The sequence below is a fragment of the Mus caroli genome, unplaced genomic scaffold (assembly GCF_978045245.1).
Source record: "Mus caroli unplaced genomic scaffold, Mus_caroli_1 scaffold_13, whole genome shotgun sequence".
NCBI classification, from domain to species: domain Eukaryota; kingdom Metazoa; phylum Chordata; class Mammalia; order Rodentia; family Muridae; genus Mus; species Mus caroli.
This window is the reverse complement of record NW_028227268.1, coordinates 35,271,755-35,295,849: the sequence shown is the minus strand read 5'-3', so window position 1 is coordinate 35,295,849 and position 24,095 is coordinate 35,271,755. Positions and strand designations below refer to the sequence as shown.

Below are 24,095 nucleotides of genomic sequence, written 5' to 3'. Positions count from 1 at the left end.
GCTGTACAGATGGAATGTAAACGGATATAGTGTAGTGGAAAATGCACTGTGGGGGCCAGGCTTCTGCAGGGCTTCCTGACCCTTGCTCTAGTTTCCTTCTCAGTCCAGCAACAAGTTTCTGGTGGTTTGTATGTCCTGAGGCATCTTTAGTAATCGCCTCTGCTTCTAAAGAAGTGTCCGGCTCTGAGGAAACTTATTTTGCATGCTGGTAGGATTTGCAATGATGACTGAACAGGCAGTTCTGTTGAGTGGGGAACAGCTTATGTCCGTAGACTCTGAGGCTGGGGAGTGTCTGAGGCTTGGGTTTTTTTCTCTCATCATATACATACAACTTATATCATAAATTCTCCGAAAACAGGCTTGTTTCCCACCTAGCATATCTTTCTCAGTCAGTAAAATATTTGGTAAGTCACGTAAAGGCTAGGCAAAGAACACATGCCTCATGACATTTGCTTTTATTTAAGTTTTTTTTCTTTCAATCTTTTTCTTAGATTCACATTCCAGTTTTCCTGATGGTGAACAAATAGACCCTGAAAATCTGCACTTCAACCCTGATGAAGGAGGTGGAAGGTAATTTGCAGACATGAGAGCCGAGCTACAAGCTACCTGGTCCCTGAAATTTGTTGGAAATTGGTGCTCAAAATTGTCAGGAGTCAGATAATCAGACTTATTTAGTCCCATTTCTTTTTGTCATCTCTACCTGAAATAGCAGTACTGAAACTATTAGAAGGCACACAATTCCAGCAGGGTGCAGTAGTATATGTGGAAAAGATTAAGGCAAAGGAGTTCTTTCCAATAGAATGAACTAACAGTGTAGTGCTCAATTAATTTAGCAAATTAGTACATTAACAAAGGCAGCTTGTCTACTGTAACAGAAAGCCAGCGAAGTGCCAGAAAGTACCTGAAGGCATTGCGTGATCTGACCTGGCTCAGCATCAGTGCTCTTCTGTCTTTGACTGACACATGGTTTAGATGGCCATAGTTAGGTTTTTCATTAGGCTGTGATTTCATTAAGGCTTGTATAATAGTGAATAGGAAGAGTGCTTATAAACAGATTTTGCTCAGTGGACACTTTTCCTGAGTAACTGCAGCAATGTTAAGACAGACTCTTTTCTTTGAAATATGACGATAAGACCAAATTTTATGTTTTTCTCACTTGTTCAAGTATTGGCATACCTGGTAATGGCACCCCTTCTCTCAGTTATGTGACCTTTACAGGTGTCATTTCAAATGAGCTCAGTCATTGGGGATTGGTTCTATGCATGGTCATTTGAACGCATGTAAGATTACTTAAAGTTGTTCATCTTTTCTGCTTCCTGAAACATAACTGTAGTCCAACAAATATTTTTGAACAATATATTTCCATTCGTTGGACATTGATTTCAGTGAGTGCATTTAAAGATTTATGCATATACATGAAGCTGTGTTCAAGGCTTTCTCCCATATTCCCAATTAGCCCAAGCCCCAAATGATTGCCAAATTTTGCTACTGTGCTCCTGCGTTTGTGTTTGAGCTGTTGTATGTTTGTGAATATCACACTTAAAGCTGGCCGAGAGACTGTTAAAGAAGCGTGGATGTACATAGGAGAGCATCCCTCTCACCTGCATGTACTTAGTGACTCTCCTCTGTGTCCCATGGTGATAGCTTGCTGAATGCTGTGACTCATAGTTTACTGTTCTCTTAACAGCTTGCACTTTTCGTTAATAAAATTAACTTGAGAAAATGTGCCTCTGCAGTTTATTGAAAGTGGGACCAGAAGCACCCTTCCCCCTCTTAAATTTTTTGCTGTGGCTGTTTAGCAGTGTAGACAAGGGCATTTTCTTATGGCATTGGGCTAATAATCATTCCTTTTAAAACCAAAAGATTTCTTCATAAATAATAAAATATATGGAAAGAATAATTCTTACTCCAAACCCTAGCCATCCTATATACTAAAATGTCCAACAAGTAGGTGGTGTTTTACTTTTGGTATTTTGAATCTTCTGGGGAAGAGGCTCAGAGCCCTTGCATGCTAGACAAGCATGTTACTCCTGAACTAAAGTTGTCCGGCATACCCAGTGTTTCAGTGATGGCAGGAGCTGCACTGTGGCCACCTTGACTGTGCTTGAAGGCAGGTAGGGAGAAGGGCAGAGGCATGATGGTCGAATCCCTTGCTGTGTCTGCTTGCCCTGTGCTCTTACACTGTGTATCAGATTCTTCCCTAATCATCCATCTTCCCTGCATCGCTTTATAGAAACAAAACAAAAAACCTTTTCTCTTTTTTGTTGGACATAATTTTTTATTAGTTTTTCTGTTGTACTTTATTCAGCATAAGGTGTGTTTGTTTTGTGTGCATGTGTGTGCGCATGTGTATACGCATGTACATGATAGAGAGGTCAGAGGACACCTTAGGTGCCATTCCTGGGTAGCCATCTACTTTCATTTTACTTGAAACCTTCCTTAAATACCTAGTTATTTATCTTAGGGGTTTTTAAATTTTTATGTGTATGTGCATGGGTGTCTGAGGCCACAGCTGCACCTGATGCTCAGGTGCAGGGAATCCCACTCACAAAGCCTCTGGAAAGCTGTGAGAACCCAGCCACTCACCTCTCTAACCTTGGTTTGCCTTCTTTTCCCTTCCCTTTCTTTCTTTTTGTGGCAGGGTCTCACTATGTAGCCCTGGCTGGCCTAGAATTCTCTTTGTAGACGAGGCTGCCTCTGCCTTTTCATTTCATGTGCCGGGGTTAAAGGTGTGAATGTGAGCAAATTGTTTATGAACAATTCTGACAACTTGATTGAATTCTTCTGTAATCCTTGAGATAGACAAGTTGTGTATTGTTCCCACTTGGCAAATTTGGGGAGACTGTGCTGCTCTAAGGTTGGACACTATGCTTTTTTCCATTCCTTATGCTTAACCAAACACCAATAAAAAGCTGAACAATTGTCCTGTTTTGTTGTTTTATTTTGAGATAATTTTAGATTTCTAAGAGTTAGGAAAATTGTGAGAATTTCCATGTAGCCCTGGCCCAGCTTCTCCTTTTGTCAGTGTTATATGTAACCATGGCACAGCAACAGTGATGTAATGAACCTTGTTTGCAGTGGTTTTTTCTTTTAAGACAGGGTGTCATGTCCAGGTTTGTTGTAGATGACATGGATAATCTTGAATTTCTGACCCTGTTGATCCTCCAGCCTTCAGCTCAGGAGAGCTGGGAGTATAGGCCTGTGCCACCATCCCTAACAAGTGCTGGGTTTGAACCAGGGCCTTGTGCATACTGCCAACTGAGCTACCCTCTCAGCTTCACATTCGTCTTACATCGGGCCTGGAATTTGCTATGTAGACCAAGTTGGCCTTGACCTCACAGAGATCCACCCAATTCTGCCTCCCAAGTACTGAGATTAAAGGTGTGAGTCACAGTGCTTAGCTAAGCTATGATTCAACTTTCTGAGGAATTTGTATGGGAAAATCATGTTAAAAGCAAACATGTGAGAATGAGGCATGTGCCTACTGTTGCTATAATATCATATTCCTCTCAGCCGGTGGATGAGGATGCATATAAGCTTTGTTTTCAAGCCATCCTAACGTACCTGCACTGTTGTGGAAACTGCAGTCTCCTGCCTCACTCAGCGTCCTGGATACTAGGATTATTGACATATGCCTCCTTACTCAGCTACCATGATTTTTCTGTTTGGTTTGTTGTTGTTACTTTGTTTTCTAGAGAGAAACTGTGGGTCAATAAGTACTCCAGACCAACCCCACAGGGCTAATTGTAGGCTTTGCTCCTGTTTATAAATACCCAACCATGTGGAGCCTGGATCATTGACTGCAGTGTGTATGTGTGTATATATATATGTATACATATGTATATATATATATACACACACACACTCAGTTCTTTAACTTGAACACACTAATTTTTTTCTTTCTTTTTCTCAAGACAGAGTTTCCTCTAAATAGCTCTGGCTTGTCCTATAGACTTGGCTAGGTTGAACTCAGACCCTGCTGCTTCTGCTGCCTGAGTGCTGGGATTAATGGTCTGTTTTCTTTCTTTCTAACACTATTTATTATTGCTGACCTGTCTCCTTGTGATTAAAAAACTACCTTTTGTATCTCTTGCGTGTATGTGTTTGAGATGGAGTTCTACATACTCCCCCAGACTGGTTCACATGCCCATGCTATGTAGCCCTCCTCCCCCAGCTTCCTAGGTAGCTGCATGCTGCCCCTGAACCCTGAGACTCTTGGAATATCATGTCAAAATGGCTTGTCAGGTTTTTTGGGTTCTCAGCTTTCTTTACTGTCCTCTATATCGTGATTCTGAGATTCACTGCTAAGACAGATTGTTACAGTCTGCGTTCTCTTCACCTATATACATTCTGGTAATTTTTTTTTTTTTTTTTTACTTCTATCCTTTAAACTGTAGTCCTTTGGCATACAGCCTTCTGGCTTTGGCAGATGTTGTATGGCCACCACAGTGCTGCCGAGCATTTCCATTTTCCTAAGGATTCTCTGCGGTGGCCCCTTACAAAGAAACACTTCTCCCAGCATTCTGGCTGCCACTTTTCTTTTCTGTTTTTTGTCCTTTTAATTTTTCCTTTTCACAGCATCATATACATAGACTCACAGAGTATATAGTCATGTAGTAAGAACAATTATGTCTATCCATCTTGTATGACTGTTTGCTTTCTTGCTTTGCCAAGTAGTATTCTACTAGTTGTTCTAGTGTAATCCATTCACCCACTTAAAGAATTTGGGTCATTTCTAGTCTAGCATGTTTCTTATGAGACTTTTATATGAGCTGTCTTCATTTTGAAGGGGATTGTATGTTTATGAATAGGGTCGTCAGCTTTGTAATAATATAGAATTGGCTGTTCTGGCCCATGTGCTGGGAAGTAGCCTCTAAATCCTTGGACTCTCCTATGTGACAGGAGTTGTTTATAGCTGGAAGCTGGTAGTTTATTCAAACAAGATGCCTCAGGATGGGGCTTTGAAACACCAAAAGAGCCAACAGTGTAATATGCTGGTAATGTTCTAGATCATCTGATTCCAGGCAGCTGATGGAATTACACACACACACACACATACACACACACAGAATGGGTTCTAGAATCCTGAATGATCATGCCAGCTTGTTGGCACTGTGCCACTGTATGTCAATGTGCCAAGGAAGGTCACCTTCTGGAACAGGAAACATCACATTTGGCACCTTCAACCTCCCCTGTGCACCTTCCTTTGGCTGGTTCATAATTGTGTCTTCTGTTCAGAATGAAACTTCTCTGAGTTCTGTGCAGTGTTCTAGTGAGTTACAAACAGGTTTAATGGTGGAAACCTCCACACTGGGAGTCATCTGGTCAGGTGTAGAAGAATGGCCTGGGACCCTGGCCTTGAAGATGATCTTTAAAGCAGGTTCATTTATGGCTGTGCCCGAAACCTGTATTTGACCTAAATGAGGAAGGTGGTGTCAAAATTCTTTGTACTGAGTCATGTATAAGTGTATCCTGAACTGTAAAAAGCAGATAAACTTGTACTGTTTTGACTCTCAGCAACATCAGATTCCACTTAAGCCCCAGAAACACTAAAATTGTTAGTGTTAGATGTTTTTCAATTATATTTCCATACACTTGCTTTTTCAGTCTCTCTTTAGCTAGAAAAGAAAGTAATGGGTTTCACTGTGACATTCTATATACTCAGTGCCCAGTTTCCCCACACTCTCCCTCCTTGCTGGTCCTCTTCCTGCTTTCACAGGACATACATTCCTATTGCCCTTTTAACAACTCCTCTCCTCTTCTCATGATCCCTTTTCTAGTTTTGTGTGTGTGGTTTTTTTATGTCTTAGGGAATGAACTCACATATGTATGTTTCTAGATCCACATATGGCAGAACACACTTGTCTTTCCTAGTCTGGCCCATTTCTTTGTTCTTCAATTCCATCCATCCTGCTAATGTCATCATTCCATTCTTCAGAGTTCAAGACAATTCCATGTATTGGTAATATATGTTTTTGTTTTTGTTTTAAGCCTGTTCACCTGTTGATGGCTCTAGGCTGGGCCTATTCCCTGGCTATTGTGAATAGTGTTGGGGGAGGGTAGATATGCACATGTCTCAGTGGTAAGGGGCAAATCTTTGTACAGCCAGCAGTGGTGTAGCATGTGGTAGCTATATTTTTAGTTTTTATGGACCCTCTATGCCAGTTTCCATAATGGTTACACCAGTTCACATCCCATGCTGATGGGAGTTTCTGCCATTCTGATTAGATGTGGTGTTTGGTGAGCTTAAGTTCGAATAGCAGCACACTGTATCCCTGATTGGGATTACAGTGCCCAGAGCAGTGTCTTCTTTGACCTTGAGTGAGTAGCATCTTCATGCTGCGCCTCAGAGACTTTTTTTTTAATGATATGCTGGATTGAACCCAGGGTCTTCCTTGTGTCAGACAAACACCATGCCCCTGTGACACTCCTGGATGTCACTTGGTTGACACCGTCCCTTGGGGCTGGCGTGGCTGGCGTGCTTTGCTTAAGCTGTATTTTTAGGAATTAAATCTAGATTGGGAGAGGAGTTCACATTTTACTTTCTACCTTGTCTTTGTAGGCCTGGTGACATTCTTGTCCCTTCCAAGGGTTGGGTTTTCTTTCCTTTTGTCTTCCATCAGCTCCAGTAACTACTCCCTGATGTGAGGAACGTCATTCTGTCTGTCTGTCTGTCTGTCTGTCTGTCTGTCTGTCTGTCTTTCTTGGTCCTTTCCCTAGTCTGCTGTGTCTCTTCTGGGTAGTTAGGAAGGAATCTAAATCTGGGTAGTTTGTTGGGAATCTGTAAAGAAAAGCCTGCATAGTCCCCTCTGGGACATCGTGTCTCCTGCCTTTACTGTTTCACTCAAGTGTTCTTTCTAGTGGCTGCTCACAACTCATAGATGGAGTAGCAAGGCTATCTCATGCCTCCTTGATGACCTTAGGACACTTCATTTTTCTTAAGCCTCTTCTTTTCACAGTTAATCTAGCCTTTTTAGTTGACGAGAGGGGGAAGGGCTCGTTCACATCTCCATCTCAGACAGTGAAAATACTGCTGTTTAAAAAACATGAAAAGGATGTGGGCTATCCTGGGCTATAAAGTAAGATATTGGGTCTTTGTGTTTTAAGATCAAATCTTACTTAATAGCCCAGGATAGCCTCAAAATGATATTATCTCAAGTGCAGGATTACAAATGTGTGCCATCATGCCAAGTTTGATAGTGTAATTATTTTATTTAAATCATGATTCAGAGGAGAGTGAACTATTTTTTAAAAACTCTGTGTGTTTTCAGTTATGTATGTGTGTTCCTGTGTATGGCCATGTGGGGGGTAGAATTTAGTGGTCATGAGCTACCCGCATGTATATGTTCATAATTGAACTCTAAGATCCTCGGAAAAACAGTATGCATTCTTATGGTGAGCCATCTCTCCTGCTTCTAACTATAAAAAATTTAGAATATAGTCAAGTTTAAAGCCACTGTCAGCAACATAGAAGGCCAAACCACAGCCTTGGGACTTAGGAACTACTGAGAACTATTCTTTGCAGTTTTTCCCTGGTGACATTTTAATGCTTCTACCATATCTCTAGTTTTCACATCAGCCAGTGACGCATGGTCAGTATTTATAGAAGTAACAAAACAAAACAAAACCCCGTCTGATTGAGAAAGCTTAAGAGCACACGGTTAGGACTGTTTGCTGCTCTGTAGTTTGGGCTGTATATCCATTGGATTGCTGTTTGTGAAAACTTCATCTCTGGCTGATGCAACAGCCTCTGTTGCCTCTCTGCCCTGACAGGCAGTGTTTCCTCTAGGAGAGCCTGCATAGTAGGCTTGTTTCATTGAGTCCCACCTCTTCCTGCACTGACAACTCCATAGCTACTCTGCTGGGCTCAGAGCCCCTGAGTTCTGGCTCTCATGTGACCACCGTGAAGGCAGGGCCTTGTCATCTCCACTCACACTGTTCTCACTTGGGAAAAGAGCGTCTCCAAATGTGTACATTGCCAGCTTTCCAAGAAAAACTAGACAGAAGCTGTGTACCAGGACACATCTTACCTGGAGACTGTGATGGAGCAGCATCCCACAGCTACGCTAAGAGGAACATTAAACCCACCTGCTAAAGGAGGAACTCTTTATTACTGAACAATATTCAAAGAGTTTGGAGACTTAGAAAAGAAAACGCTGGCTCCTAGAGCACAAACAAGAGTCTTCTACTGGTTGTTGTTCTTAGGGTAACAGGTATCTTAATAAAGCCCTAATTCAAATAATTGTTATACCTAGTGGTTTTACTTCATAATTATAATATATATGGCATGTTACTTCAGAAAGAGGTCCTCATCTTTAAGTATCAAATTTTAGGATTTTTCAAACAAATAACAGTTATTAATCAAAATGTTCTTTCTTCCTGAAATATGTCATCCTTTAAGAACTATATGTAAAGTTACAGTAGGACTGAATGATCAAGAAATTAGGAGTTTAACATTGTAAGTGTGAAATAAGTCTTACTAATAAGGCAGTCACAACATGTTACCTGGGTCCATCCCTTCAAACCAGTGGTTCTCAACCTTTCCAATGCTGGGACCCTTTAACACAGTTCCTGCCCATGTTGTGGTCACCCCCGGCCATAAAATCATTCTCGTCATTACTCCGTACTGTAATTTTGCTACTCTTATCCCGTGTGAGTCCCGTGTGTGAGTGCTGGGTTTTTGTTTGTTTGGGGTTTTGTTTTTTGTTGGGGAGTGGTTAAAGCAGCACTTAGAAGATTTTCAGTTTTCAGTGTTCAGTTTTCAGTGTTCATAAGGTATAAGAAATCTACCCTTTCCAGTGGTGGCATATGCCCTTAATCCCAACATTCTAGAGGCAGGCTGGTGGAGGGGGGCGTGTTTGACTGAAAGACCTGCCTAGTTTACAACTGACTCAGCTTTCCTCTAAGAATAAGACAAATAACCGGTGGTTTTTAATTGCTGAGTTTTATTAAGATATTGGCAAAATTTCAACATACTCCTTACCTGAATAAACAGTTTTAATAAATAAAAATATGAAGGATCACTTATGATTACAACTCAACTCAAAAGTGATCTGTAGAGTGGGTTTGTAAATCGTAACGTCACTCACTTCACTCCAGAGATAATTCTTTGCAGAGAAATGTCCTGAACAAGAGAAAGCTTGTCTCTCACCAAAGAGCACCTAGAGAGATTACAGTGCTGTATCTGCAGCGTTACCTCAGACGTCAGAGTTAAAGACTTTTCAAGCATGACTGCTGCGCCAGTGTGGAACCCCCAGCCCTCCTTCAGGTTTCTACTCAGTATAATAAACAGGCCTGAGCTGTTCAAGTGCTGCTGGCGGATGCAGCAGCGGGGTTCCCCTTCAGTCAGTACGATTTGGCTGTTAGAATACTGGCAGTGTCATTGGTTTTGAAGAAACAACCATCTTTTCATAGATCAAAACAGGAGAGTGTTGGGGCTTTGTTTTTTTATCCTGGTTTTAAAAGGTGAAAAAAAAATCTTTTAGTAACTTATAATCCAAAGAAAATTTCCCCAAACAAAGGTTTGAACAAAACTATAGTATCCTCTTGTAGCCTTAGGTGAAAAAGCTCATTGAACAAATTGAGTTTAAAAATTAAAATAATTTAGACCTTTTCTCACAAAGCCTCAGGAAGCCTTTGGTGGGGAGGAAGAAGTTGAAGCACAGCAGTTTACTTGTCTGCAACCCTGAGCTGCGTCACGCATCATGTCCATCTGCCCCTTGGATGCCGGCCTCTTACTGGCACAGTGTTCTAGCAATGGAGTGTGGTGTCATAGAAATGGAGCGGTGCTGCTGTACCACGGCGACTGTGGTCAGGACTAGACTTAGTGTTGACATTATTAACATTGTCCTTTGAAATGATGATCCTTTCAAGGCTCCTTCTGTTAAATGCAACATGGACTTTAATTGTATTACTTCAAGGACAATGGATGGCACTTATAGGTAAAGAAAAGGTATATACATGTTTTTCTGTCTGACCTCTGTTGTACAGACATAAATATTACTAATAGCCCCAGTATTTGGTGCTGTAATGTTGCCAATCTCAGTTATCCTTCCCAATATACATGTCTCAAAAAGTGAAAAAAAGAAAACCTTTGAAATTAGGGACTGATGCCCTTTGAGACTCACAGTGAATGTACAAGGAGTAGGAATCTCGGTTGGTGACTTGTCTACTTTCCTATCAGATACTACACTTTCTTGTTTATATTTGTTTTGCTATTTCCTACTTTAACAAAACTGTTTTAGCAAGCAAACAAATTGATGCAGATCATGTTAATTGAAAAAGTGATACTGCCACTCTTTAAGGATCGAGTGTAGAACTTTCACCACCACTAAATTGCACAATGAAATAGAGGTACAAAACACATAATTCACAGACTATACCTCAGCATTTACAGTTAATATATATTGTATAGATACTTTTATATCTGTCTAATAATTGTACAATCACCAGATACACCATCATTAAATATAAGTTACAGAAATGTATAGATACCGTTAGTTAGAGGGTTACTTATTGCTTACATTAGCAAGCAGCAAATGAGGGCAGAGGATTTGAACTGAAGGGAACTACTTCCTATCACCAGTGGCATTAAGGTTTAACACTGCATTTCACAAAGCACTGCTTCTTGTCTGGTTTATAGAACCAACAGCAGCATTTATCAGGCCAATAACCACTACTTTAATATTATAGAATGTTAAAGGACTTACCTTACAAATGGTACCTAACTACCTTATAAATACGCACATTGTGAACAAATGAAGTTAGTTTTTACATTATTGGTTTATTAACTTGACCACACTAGAAATACTTTTCTCTATTTTCTAGAGAGCTAGTGATATGAGAAATGGAGTTAACACTGCTGTGTAGTCAGACCTACAAAATCCAGACCTTTCTAATGGGTCTGTTTGTCCCGGTTTCATCCACCCAGTTTTTTTTTACCCCACTGATAAGCCTATATCACCTCAAAATTTTTCTTTTTACCTCATTCTGATCAAAATCATTGCCAACAGGTAACCACAGATGTACTTAGCTACTTTGGGATATGAATGTTCATCTGTGTTCTGCTGCCTTGTTTTCTTAGAAATTTTGATTTGAAAGTGACCCTGTACCTGATGGGCTGTCAACAAGACCTGGGCTTCAAAAAACAACAGCCATGAGTGAGGGCCATGTGTAGGCAGAGCATGAGAGAGAGAGAGAGGATGAAATTAACACTGCTGAGGAGGAGCCTCGGGTATTCCTCTCCACCTGTGTATCACGGGTACTGTCGGAGAGGGGAAGACCGACTCCAAGGTCAACAGAAAACACTGACAATCCGCTTACTCTCAAGTTTTGAAAAATAAAAACTATAGATGAACAGTGTAACCATTGCTGAAGAGAAGCTGGGTTTTGGTCTCTAACAATGTGATGTACCTATGATACATGTCAGTCATCTATGTCTTCAAATGAGGGAATCTTAGTCCTCTGGGGGTCTGGAGAATGCAGCATGAATTGTATTATGTAGACCGTGGTTAGGAGCAGCAGTGCCTGCGCTGGGAGCAATGGCTCTAGCAGCTACTCTTGCCTGTTGGCCTGACTGGCCCAGGGTTGGGGGAGGGTGGGGAACATGAGGACATGGATGCATTCATGGCTGAGAGAAACCAGGCTGCCTCACTGAACAGATACGATCGCGTACTTGCTGTCTTTCTGCTTTGAAACTTTGAAATGGCAGAAGGTGGTTGATTTAAAACTATAAACTATACCTTAAGTATTGAAAAGATTTAAAACTATAATAAACTATAACTTAAGTATTGAAATGCGAAGCACATGACCTGTCACTGTAGTCTGAAGCAAGTAGCTGGACTCTGGCTCGTCTTCCAGTTATAACTAAACAGCCCTGGCTCTCAGTAATCTGCATTCTCCTTTGCACTTGGCCTCTGGGTTCACACTCAGCCTCCTTCATACCAATTACTTCATTCCCTTGGGGAAAACAATTTTAGAGAAGTTAAAACTATCATTTTTTCCATTCTCCAAACTACGTTTTATATTATAATAATATATGCCTTTGCTGTCTGTAAACATAAAAAACGCAGAAAATATAGAAATGCTATTTCACAACTCTTTTTAAATGGCATGAGTCTTATATTGTACCTCACATCATCTCTGCTAAACCACTTTATTCCTGAGATGAAGGTACTGTGAAAAACATTAGCATCATAGGTTACAACCAGCTGACGGTGGTCTCCTAAGATGCCAAGTAACAAAATCCCATCAAAAGCACCATAACAGGTTATAAAACGCTCAAATAACTAAAACCTTATGAAGTATTTTAATTAAAAATGTTCATAGTTGCCTTTCATTTTCTATGAAAAGTGAATGATCTTACTGTATACTGCCTCCCAAATCTGAGAACATGACACTTTGGTACAGGTTTACTGCGTCTCATCAGCAGTTTAGACCTGTGTGGCTTTTAGTCTTTCACCTACCCACACAATTGGGAAGAGATGCTCCATAGTCCCCAAGATCTTAAGGGACATTTCCCAACAAAATTTAATTCTGCATGGTTTCCTTTAGATTAGGCACATCAGACCAGATAGTTGCGATTTCCATACCATATATTCTGACTGGAATAACTTTCAAGCTTCCACTAGTGACGCGAAGGGATGGTGGAGAGGGGGCTGTCTGTGGTATAGAGACACATCACAGGGACCAGTTGAATAATTTCTCTAGTGAAACCGCCAATACTTTTGATTAAATTGAAAATGCTATTTTGAATTTCCTAACAATCTATGTACATTTAAGAGTTGAGCCATCCGTGGATTCATAATGAAGTACGTGTACGTTAAAAATGTCTACCGTGTTTCTACTCTGATAGCTATATTTCTGAGAGGACTAGCTAGCCTACGTTGAAGAAAAAGTCTTATATTTTATAGCTCCAGGGAAAGCCTGGGCATGGAATATCATTACGCTTTCTGATCTTCACGTCTCCACTATATCCTTCCCAACTATTTTCCCTCCATGGCAAAGAACTTCTTAACATCTTGTTTCTCTTCCCACTTCGAGTAAGCGAGGAGAGGCTAATGCCTATTTTGTGAGAAGGCTCTCGAGCAGACAGAAATGAGTAAAACTTTGGATTAAACCTGAATCCACGCTGCCTTTTGGAGTAGTGGTGGCGTAAATGATACAATCTAGACGCTGTTTTCCCCTGGGATTTGAACTGTTCATTTTCCAACCCAGAACTGACAGGAGACAAGTTCTCCAGTCTGCATTTCTGTTGCCCTGTTGAACCCAAATTAAAAGAAACCAGAGGCTCTCCAGCACCACTCCGTTCAGGCAATGATGACTTGACTGATCTCTCCTCCATTATTAGCTCATTAAGATCTTTCTTTGGTGCACCAGGACCAATCATCTCAACTGGTGGCAAAAATTGGGTACTGTGAGGTTTGCTTGCTTCTGTGTGTGTGAGATCTAGGTAGTCTGGGTCTTCCAGCACGTTGACCTGGGGCCCTGGGCTGAGGCTAGTTCTATCAGTGAATGAATCCACGCGCCCCTCATAGCCTAGGTCGGCGGGTGCTGAGCACTGGTGCTGTGGCCAAGGGCGTTTGCACTCTCCGTGAGTCTCCTTATCATCCCCACCATCTTCTTGCCCTCCTTGAAAAGAGTTCTCTGTCCACTCTGACTCCTCACTAACATTTACAGCCTTGTTCATGTCCCTCAGGAATACCACAATAACAGTGATGTTATCACTTGACCCTGCATCACGAGCCGACGCTACTAATTTGTGGGCAACCATGCTGCTGTCTCCATTATTCTCTTTCAAGTGGTCAGACACAACCTTCACTGCCTCATCAGGGTTCACGGTGTCATAGAAGCCGTCACAGGCCAGAATGAGGTAGTCTTCAGTCCCATCCAGAACAGTGGAGGCCGAGTCTGCGTCTCCACAGATATACGGCTTGTGCTCAGCATCTCCTAGGGAGTAGAAGGGAAGGCCAAGAGTCAGAAGGCAGGTTGTGGCTCACCTCAATGTTCAGTATGCTTAAGACCAATACTGTGAGTAACTTCATGGGAAAGTTTTATTTAACAATTGTAAATGACACACTTGAGTCCTGTGTTACTTTGATGCTGTTTATATTTGCTAGTTGCAGGGCTCAGTTCCTCTTTGGCTTTATTTTCTCAGACTTGTACTTTGATGAAAGCAACAATCACATCAAGTCTAAATTTGCTGCTGTACTGAAAATATCAGTCATATATAGGAGAACTCTTAGTAGATTTGTTTGGTTTATTTACAACTTGAAAATACTGTGGTGGAAAAATCCTAAGTTCTCCCCGTTTACCTCATTAAACGGTTCCTTGTTATTTTTTTTAAAAGACATTGGTAAGTAGGTTTGTGTTGTGAACATGGAGGAAGGTTTGAGTTACAAGGGACTGGAGAGATAGCTTAGCAGTTAGCAGCACTAGCTGCTCTTTCAAAGGACCTAGGTTCAAATCCCAGCACCCACATGGTAATTCACTACTGTCTGTAATTCTAGTTCCAGGGAATCTGAAAACCTCACACAGACATACATGGAGGCAGAACACCAATGTAAATAAAAATTTAAAAAACCAAGTGTGATTTCCCTAAGGCCAAGGAAGCTTGTGGTTTTATGCATAGTCTTACATATGGAGCTAGGCCTATATTATAGGCCCATTGGTTTTGGGTCCACTTGGCTTCTCTTTGATGCCTTGTTTAATGTTTTGTAATGTCTGGAAAGTGGACAGAAAATCTACAATAAGCGTCTTCATGTCTTCACAGATGACCCACCTGTGTTGCCCTTGTTCACCGGACCCCATACACTTACTAACAACAGAAGCAGACACTGCTGAGGTCACTCATCTTCTAATGCTTTCAGAACTTTACATTGCAGGCACTACCAGATCCTGCATTGTTTTCCTGCAGTCGCTTGGAACAGAGCTGGCTTTGTTCTTAGCCACCAAACCATATGTGAAGTAGTCCCCTATAGCTTAGTGTAAACCATATGTGAAGTAGTCCCCTATAGCTTAGTGTAAACCATATGTGAAGTAGTCCCCTATAGCTTAGTGTTGGGCACAGCACTGGGATCAGCTGACTAGCTCCAGATCCTAGCTCTCCCACATGTATCTGCTGTAAGTTCCCTCTTGCCTCAGATTCCTTTCATGCTTGTCAGGCTCAGAAGAGTTCAATAGGACCCCTGTGGCTAAGCTATAAACTGTATGGGTCATATGCGGTATCCAGCATGTTGAGTACCTATATACCAGGAAAATGAATATTTACTAAGATACCTATTTAGGTTAATGTATCTGTAAATAGGAAATCTGTAAAGAGGACCTTTTGATCCTGTATATTCCCAACTTCACTATCCTCCCCACTTTTACTTTTTCTTTTTCTTGAGCCAAGGTCATCTCATCTACATAGCCCAGGCTGGACTCTAGCCTGCTTTGCAGCCAAGACAAATGCCTGATCCCCTTGCTGCCTCCTCCCAGCTGCTGGGATCCTAAGTGTGCACTACCACTCTCACCAGCCCACAGACTGTTGAAGCGAATTGCACAGGCAGGATTCAGAGTCCCCACCAGTCCACTTCACTCATCTCTCCTATTTTACCTGATTGAAATATTTTCTGAACTCTGCTTCTAAAAATAGATGTGATCTGAGTCATACTGTTCCAGAAACTCTTGCTTTAGTGCTAACATTAAAGACCATTGCAACTGTTCATTTTAGAAGAGAACACACAAAGATTTGCAGAAGAAATACTGCCAAGATTCTGGCTTCTCACCTGCTCTCATGTTGAGTGTCAGATTTATGACATTTCGCCCCCAAATTTGGTAGGAGGGCACAAACATGCATTCCATGGTGGGGGTGGCAGTTTATCTTCGTCGTCCTCTCTCCATATGCTAGGAAATGTCCGAGCCTCGGTCAGCTTTGGCTCAGAAGTGCAGGGCTCAGGTGAAACAGTTGACAAGCTTTGTATTGTCAAAGCTTTAGTGTCATTTGTCTTTTAAGTGGAGTAGAACTGTCCCTTAGGTCCTTTCCTGCACCTTTCAGCCCATTCCAATGACTCTCCCAAATCTTACATTCCTCACCTCCTTAACCCAGCTCACCGGGCTCTGGGTAGGTTCGTTAGTATTTTTGGTGTGGGTGGGGTGTGCAGAGTTGACCTCTACCCTCTCTCAGAGTCAAGTTGTTGGTTTCTTTAACTCTCTTCCTATAAATATATTCAAATCTACTTTTTATTTCAACACTGTAATATGTAGCCTAGCTAAGCCTGAAACTTCCTTTCGGTCCTGTTTTAGCCTCCCAAGTGCTGGGATGACAGGCATGGACCACCATGCCCTTCCATATCTCAATTAGTGTGTTCTTGCACTTAACCAACTGAAAACATTTCTCTCCAATACTACCAGTTATTCCCTATTTAAAATTGCATTTTATTTTTAAGATGTATTTGTTTTGTGTGTATAATGTTTTTTTCTGTGTTTGTATGTTCACTACATGTGGGCCTGGGGCCTGAAGCTCTTAGAAGGGGGCATCAGATCTCCTAATCTGGGATTGACAGATGGCCATGAGTTCTCATGTGAGTGATGGGAGTCAAGCCTGGACCCTCTGCAGAAGACACGCATGCTCTTTGCTGCTGAGCCCTGTCTCTAGTCCATAGCCCCATCTCACATGGGACTTCTGCAACCCTTGACTTCTGCAAGCCCTCTTTTCCTGGCATCTGAACAAGTCACTGCTCTGTCACTCATTTTTCCTGACTTGTTCCTTGATTTAAGAGTAGGGCAGTTGTGTGCTATGAGTGTGTCAGACCCAGTTCTGAATGAAGTATATAGCCACCGTACACGTGAATCAGGAACTGGATACCAGTGCTCTCACTTTATCGAAGAGCAAACCAGTACTGAGACACTGTCTTCCCAAGATCAGTAACCTACAGAGTGGCAGAGCCAGTATCCAAACCGTGCCTGCCCACTGTGTTACCTTACGTCACTGATAAGCAGCTTTTATCTTGGCATCTTCACACAATCTCTGTCTTCTGGGTACTGTTACTCATGCCTGTAGTTTCAACATTGGCTGCACACATGATCAATAGCATTGCCAATCCTTATCTCCAACTCAGAACTTTCAGCTAAACACCAAATCTGTATTTCTAAGTATATACAAAATCTCTTCCAAGACATGAAACCCATCAGTACCTAGAATTGAAAATAAGTCCAACTGAACTCACCCCCCACCAACTGCTGCTGCTTTATTACAAATGCTTCATCATCTTCCCACTCATAAGTCAGAAACCTGGAAGTTAGTTTTCCTCTTCCTCACAAACTATCATCTGTCTCACCGATTTATAGCCTCCTCCGTGTCTCCCGTTTTAGATAGCCTCGTCTCCAGCTCTGTTCCCACAAGCCTTCTAAATGATCTCCCTTCTAGGCCTGTTACACTCGCCTCAATCCTCCCCCTGCCTATAACTATAAGTGCTTGGAGAGACAAGCCTGGTCATGTGGACTCTGCTTGTTCACTCACTGCAGTGCAGACTCTTGACCAGTCCACCCTCTGCTCTCACCTTGAGTACTCATTGCTACTCCTAAAACTAGTTATATCCTGGGGTTTCCCTCCCTAAACATAGTGTGTTGCCCTGTCTACCTGCAAAGTCATTTTATCTGTGATGTCGACCTTATTCTGTCTTAGGTGTCGCTTCCTGAAGTGCTGCTTTGGTTTCGTCTTGTGCTCTATTTTTAGAATCAAGGCCGGCATCTACCCGTTAGGTTGCCTCTGTGGGGATGCATCAGTCTCCTGACAAAACACTCTCAGAAGGAAGAGGAGTAGGACGAGTTCTTGACCAGTTCTAGGTGTCAAAAATACTCGTACCTAAGAGTATATTTTAGGCTTGAGAATTTCCCTCTTTTGGTATTGTTCCACAGTAACTAATTGCTCCCTTATTGTAAAGAAAACATGTTCTTCATGAGGTATTTGTAGTCACTTAGCTTCTCATGTTCATATTTGGGGAACTTTACAATTTGCCAGCATCTTTTCAAGGAGTAGGAAGGTTTCGAATCACCAGTGAAACTAAACCCAATCTTTAAGGTTGTCTTATTCTGGGATCTTTGGTAATGATAAACTAATTTAGTAATTAGATATGACCTTTGTGTATGCTAGCTTTGTCTATATTCAGTTGCTTCTTTAAAAATTAAGGGTTGTGGTGTGCATGGCTATCTGCCTGTCTACCCATGAAGACATACATGTATTCTTTTTCAAATGCTGGCAGTCCCAAGCAGTCAGCCCCAGCACATACACATGAGCAACACACTAACTGTATTTACATGTGACACTGGGCAGAGAAGAAAAGCCAGCTGGGAAGAGAAGCTAACCCATGAAGCCTGACAACACACTCAGCCCAGACCTAGACAAAGGCAGGCACAGCCCATTCCTTGAAGTTACGTCTACAACTTTGTACAGTCGCCTGTTGAAGCTGTTTTATAGTAGCTTCGCCCTTTTAAAAGGCTTAAGTTTTAGGGAGACCAGTTCTTCTTTAATGCTGGAAGTGCACCTGCGTGGGTAGAGAGCTTGCCTGGCATGCATGAAGGCCTGAATTTGTTCCCTAGTGTGAATGGGGAGAGAAGGAAAAAGAAAAAGTGAACTTGAACCCGAGATGATCTGACTGGGTATTTTCTGGGCCAGGTGTGGTGTATATGCCTTTAATACCAGCACTCGGAGGCAGAGTCCAGGCTGGTCTGTTTAGACCCTCTCTCATAAAACTGTGTGTTTATATATATATGTATATATACATTCTAAATATTTCCACATTTAGAAAATAGTTTTGTATAAAAAGTGTGTTTTAAAGAATTCTGTTCATGTCATTTTATAATTCACCAAAAAAGAAACTGTGACATTTGGAAAGAACCTCCCATTTTCTGCAACAATGGAGTGAAACAATCATTGGTTTTAAGCAGATTTTTCACTAAATTGGAAGCTCCTATTTAAAAAATAGAAACTGATATTCAGTATTCCTTGACATGAGTCTTATTTTATAATGAATTTTAAATGTATAAATAGCCAGGTGGACTTCAATAACTCCAAAGTCATCTGGTGGTTGTTATTTTAAACAATGATAAGCATTCTGAGCATGTAAGCGGCACCTGAAGTTCCTTCACAGCAAAGGTAACACAGCACGATGAGCTACCAGACTGGAGAAAGGAGAGTCATGCTTTCCTACCGATGGCTCTGGAGACGGACAGGCTTCCATTCACCCTCCAGGCGCCAAACCAAACCACACAGCCTCCAAGGGCCTCAATTCGCTGCTTTTCATCCTAAAGAGCAGTGCAATAAAAATCAAATATCTGCATTCAGGATTTATTCATCTGCTTTACAGTAAGTAGATATACAGCCCAACATCAGAAAGCTTGTGAAAAGGCTTCCTGTATTTCTCCTTTAGGAGGAGGGCATACTCAAAGAATCCTAATTAAGAACTACAGAACTGCCATTATGACATGCTCTGTTGGAACAGATCATACATACCTCTCTGTCTGGCTTGTGTGGTTTCATTAGTTCAACAGCTTGGCCCTTTCTTACCAGCATGACCTGGGAATCGCCCACCCATGCCACGTGGAGCATGTTGCCTCTGATAAAAGTCACTACTCCTGTGGTCCCACACCGTAAGCTCTGGAAATAATGGAAGACCAGAGTCAAAGAAAATAAAGACAGTAAATCTTCCGTGCAGAGCAATTTATAATTAATACAAGCTGCATTTGAGGCAGACTATAAGTAACATAATTTCACATTACAAACTCATGTGTCTCAGAGCATTTTATTTAATTTTTGAAAAGAGGTCTTCACTTGTGTAACCCTAGCAGCCTGGAACATGCTATGTAGACCAGGCTGGTCTCAAACTTACACAGGTTTGCCTGCCTCTGCTGAGATTAAGCATGTGTACCATCGTGCCTGGCTCAGAGAATTTTATGTGTATTTTTGTTTATGCACACAAGTCCACTTGATCTGTGATATGCACAACATAGATAATTATGTTTCATTTTAAGTAAACATTTTCTTAAAAAGACTGGGCTCGAGGGCTGGTAGGAGGACTAAAGAGAGATGGCTCAGTGATTAAGAGCACTGGCTGCTCTTTCAGTGGGCCCCAATTTGAGTCACCCATATGATGGTGACTCACAACCATGTCAACTCAGTCCCAGGCCATCTAATGTCTCCTCCAGCCTCCATGGGCATTGCATGCCTCTGGTACACAGAAATACATACCCATACTCGTAAAATATAAAGTATTAATTAGCGAATTTAAAAACCAGGTAAGAATGCTCAGAATTTAAAGGGTCTTGCTGCCAAACCTCATAGCCTTAGTTTGATCCTGAAACTCAACATGGTGGACATAAAGAACCACCTTCTGTAAGCTTTCCTTTCCTCCACGTGCACATAGTGGCATGCATGTCCACCACACACACACACACACACACACACACACACACACACACACACGGGGGCAGGGGGCAGAGAAGAAAGAGAAGATGCTTGGGTGTGTGTTTTAAAACATGGAATATTCTGTGATTTGTCCGAGGGTTGGTAATATTGTTCACTATGTAAAACCTCTGAAGTCTTTGTTCTTCCTGGTTCACTGTTGAGATAAGGTCTCACTGTCAATCTGGTTAGCCTAGAACTCGTGGAGAGCATTTATTTGCCTTTGCTTCTCAAGTGCTGGGACTAAAGGCGTGTGCCACCACACCCGACAGTCCTCTTCTTAAATGGCTCCAGTTCTAGTCTGCTTCATTTGTGAACTACTGGGTAATCAGTGAGTTGGTATAGTTGTACAGTGTGTGTGTGTGTGTGTGTGCGTGTGCTCGCAAGTACGTGCATGCATGCACATGTGTATGTGCGTGTATATATAAAGCATTGCAGCATTGCTTGGTACAGAAGAAATGTCCCCAGTGTCTGGATACTATGGAACTGAGACAGCATATACTCACTGAAGAAGATGCTTATATACCTTTAAAAACAAAAAAACCCGAGAAGCCTTCCCTAGAGTATTTTTAGGGAGCTTTGATTGGGAACACTGCATAGAGAGCTAACAGCCTGGGATGTCACTGCAGTAGCTACCACAGTACTTAAAGCTCTTGATCCCACTACACCAAAATGACATCTCCATTTGACATGAGTCACCACCAAATAAGCATAACACTGTTACTAAGGACCTGGCCCAAATTAGAACAAGTACGTCAGGGGTGGCAAAGGGCTTCTTGTATCCAATGAGAAAAACAACTTTTCTTTTTTTCCCTATATAGGAAAAGTTTGTTATAAATCCTCACCCACCAATAAAATGTCTTCCCACACAGAATGTTCAAAAACTCAGCCCTCTGGAACACACGATATAAAGACACTTCAGTGCATATGCCCTGGAGAGAACAGGAGGCAGGGCTGCCTCACAACAGGAATAGCTACTTTTCCCCAGCAGTAAACAGCACATGGAAGCACAGGAAGGAGAGAGCGGACTGCTGGGAGGACCCTGAATTATGCAGCAGCATTGGCAGGACAGACACAGCACCAGTGACAGCAAGTGACGGAAACAGAAAACGGGATGTCAGGTTTAAAAAGACATTATTGTCCCATATTGGCAACTAGATTGCCACCCTCTCCATTCCCCCAGGCTCACCTTGTCCCCAAGCTCAGAGGCAGCAGGCTCCAGAAAGGCAGAGCCCATCAGTGTGCTGGCCCAGAGCTGGGGGAAGGGCTGTGGCCATCTTGGGCTCTCTTGCAGCCCACCTCTACCTGGGAGTCTTAGTAGTTCCTATAGCTACCGTGTGTATCAGTCCGAGCTTAGGGATGAAGGTAGATACATCTCTTGCTTTTTACCAAGTGGTTCATCATTCTTTGATTGATTCCAAGCCCCACTGATGCTTTACAGCATAACTGTAGAGATCAGGAAAACGGACCAAATAATAGTCTGATCTTTCCATTTTTGAGTCATGTGGCAGAAGTTAACTTACTGTGTATATCTTAATTTGTAATTACTTTTGACAAGTAAAAAAATGTACATTTTCTATTTAGCCTGCCCCCAGCTAAAAATCCAACAGTGTCATAGGTAATTACATTCCATTGCCCAGAATGATAAATAGATAGACATAATATATTTTACTTTTAGAATTTAATATGGAAGTCCTAAATTTCATTCAGAGTAAAACACTTAGGTCTGACCAGCCTTAGAAAGCTAGGACATGAATTCTGTCTTGTCTTCCTAGTAAGAAGAAATCAGCTCAGGGGTCACCTAAGGTCCCCCTCTCTGCACAGTAAACAGTGGCCTACTCATGCAGAATCAAAGCGATGGAAGGAATCCCAGTTGCTGTTGCTGTTTTAAAACTATTGTTTTCAGTTCACCACATCCAGATCTTGTCTGCAAGGGTGCTTAGAGAGGTAGCTGACCAGGGTGGGGGTCGGGGGGGGGGGGGACGACACACAACTCACCCGCCCAATCCAGCAGCACTTAACAAAAAGCAGCCAGAAAACCACAGCCTGACTCTGCTTTACAGTCTATCAGTGTGCCCCACAGAACGAATCCCCAGGAGGGAACTGGATTTAGGATTGAACGTCTGTCTGTGTCTGTAGAGCTTAGATGATGTGTACCTTTAACCACAGAGACTGGTTGAACTTGACTAGTGCAGTAGTAGCCAGAGTTCACAAGGACATGCCATACCTCCCTGGCTGCCTTCTGCACAAACCGCTCATCTGTAACACGGAAGGCCCTGCAGAGAGCCTCAGCAGGATCATGGGGAAACATCTCCTGGCGCACTAAGTTAACGTGTAGGTGAACGGAGGCATAAATAGCAGCGTCCACTCCCCCATGGCCATCAAACACTGCAAAGTATGCTTGTTCCTCCTGGTCCTGTCAGTAGAGACACAAAACAGTTAAGGAATGGCACAGAGCACCATGCAAGTGATCTGATGCCCTGGAGCCAGCCATCTTCTGTGTTTGTCATTCAGATAATGTTTCCCTTCGCTCACATGCCTGATCAGCTGCTGCATACCTGCAATGCTAGGGCATCTGTGTTTACACACACATCCCTGGAACATATCATGCCCAATTAGTGCAGGCTGCAGCGCCCTCTCTGTGAAACTTGTTATCTTGTACCATGGAAACCACCCACGTGCATTTGCTTCAAAACCATAGTTGTGAGGAAGAGGAGGAAAGACAGTGTGAGGAAGAAGTGAGCAAAAGCCGTTCTGCATGGAGTACTTCTTTCAAAATACCACAGAACAATAAAACATTCCAGCACAGAGCCAATTGTGTTCAGGTCTAAAATACCAGAGATTAAAAACATATACAGTTCTGTATGATAATGCCTCTTTCACACATCATTCTTGGTCACATTGAATTCTTACTTCCATAAATAGTCTCTCTCTAAACTTGTTAACCAGCCTTGAGCCACGTCAGATGCCCAGTGTCATGCTGTGCAACTTAGTTGCTGTGCCTGGCAACTTAGCTTCAGCCTCAGTCTAGGCTTTAGCAACCATTTCTCAAAGGCCAGCTGCCAGCATCGCTCTTACCTTCTGCTGTGTCTCAAGTTGCTTGCTTCATTTTCAGCTCAGGTGCTTAGATCTGTCTCTCATGTGTGTGAGTCACTGGGGTTTGAGTGACTCCTGAGCTCCCTGTAGGCAGCAGAGGCTAAGGACTTCATTTGTGAGTCTTTCCATTTGTTTTCTTGGGACTCTGGGTTCTGTCATGCACTCCTAAACAAATCTTTTCTTAGGGGGCTGTTTTTGTTTGCCTGCTTGCTTTGGGTTTTTCTTTCTTTTTCCTTAAAATTGACACAGTGTCATGTAACCCAAGTTGAGCTGAGTTTTTCTAAGGCTGAGGGGCTGCCCTACCTTCACACTTGTGTCAGATAGATATGACACAGGCATATCTGTGCCTTGGAAAACGTCTCTTTAACAAAAACACCATATGTAAATGTCCAGAGAATAATGGTAACACTCAAAAATTATGAAACTGATATATACTTTCCAGACACTGACGCTAGTATGTCTTATATCTTAAGCAAAACAATTTATAGTGCCATTAAAGATTGACTAAACAGAATCTGGCCTAAAGTTATACTCAATTTCAACAACTCAGTATAACATC

General features: G+C 42.1%; 2 protein-coding genes across 7 annotated transcripts in view; one reads left to right on the top strand and one right to left on the bottom strand.

Moving 5' to 3' along the window:
- Trim37 (tripartite motif containing 37) overlaps positions 1 to 24,095 on the top strand; it is a 155,284-nt gene that overhangs the window by 89,135 nt on the left and 42,054 nt on the right. For 3 of the 5 annotated variants that reach the window (XM_085829701.1, XM_085829700.1, XM_085829703.1), the window contains exon 24: positions 492 to 570. In XM_085829701.1, coding sequence (XP_085685827.1) covers positions 492 to 570 — 79 coding nt within the window. Of the gene's footprint in view, positions 1 to 491; positions 2,913 to 24,095 lie in introns of those variants that run through there. The other 2 variants (XM_085829704.1, XM_085829702.1) reach the window with 1 other exon arrangement.
- Ppm1e (protein phosphatase, Mg2+/Mn2+ dependent 1E) overlaps positions 8,911 to 24,095 on the bottom strand; it is a 137,480-nt gene continuing 122,295 nt past the window's right edge. Inside the window, exons 4-8 of one of the 2 annotated variants that reach the window (XR_015045005.1) lie at positions 22,668 to 22,856; positions 19,493 to 19,636; positions 19,191 to 19,284; positions 11,811 to 13,947; positions 8,911 to 9,880 (exon numbers count right to left, since the gene is read on the bottom strand). Coding sequence is in view for 1 of the 2 variants with exons in the window: in XM_021176229.3 (XP_021031888.1) it covers positions 12,899 to 13,947; positions 19,191 to 19,284; positions 19,493 to 19,636; positions 22,668 to 22,856 (1,476 nt within the window). In the remaining variant the exon portion in view is untranslated. Of the gene's footprint in view, positions 9,881 to 11,809; positions 13,948 to 19,190; positions 19,285 to 19,492; positions 19,637 to 22,667; positions 22,857 to 24,095 lie in introns of those variants that run through there. The other variant, XM_021176229.3, reaches the window with a different exon arrangement.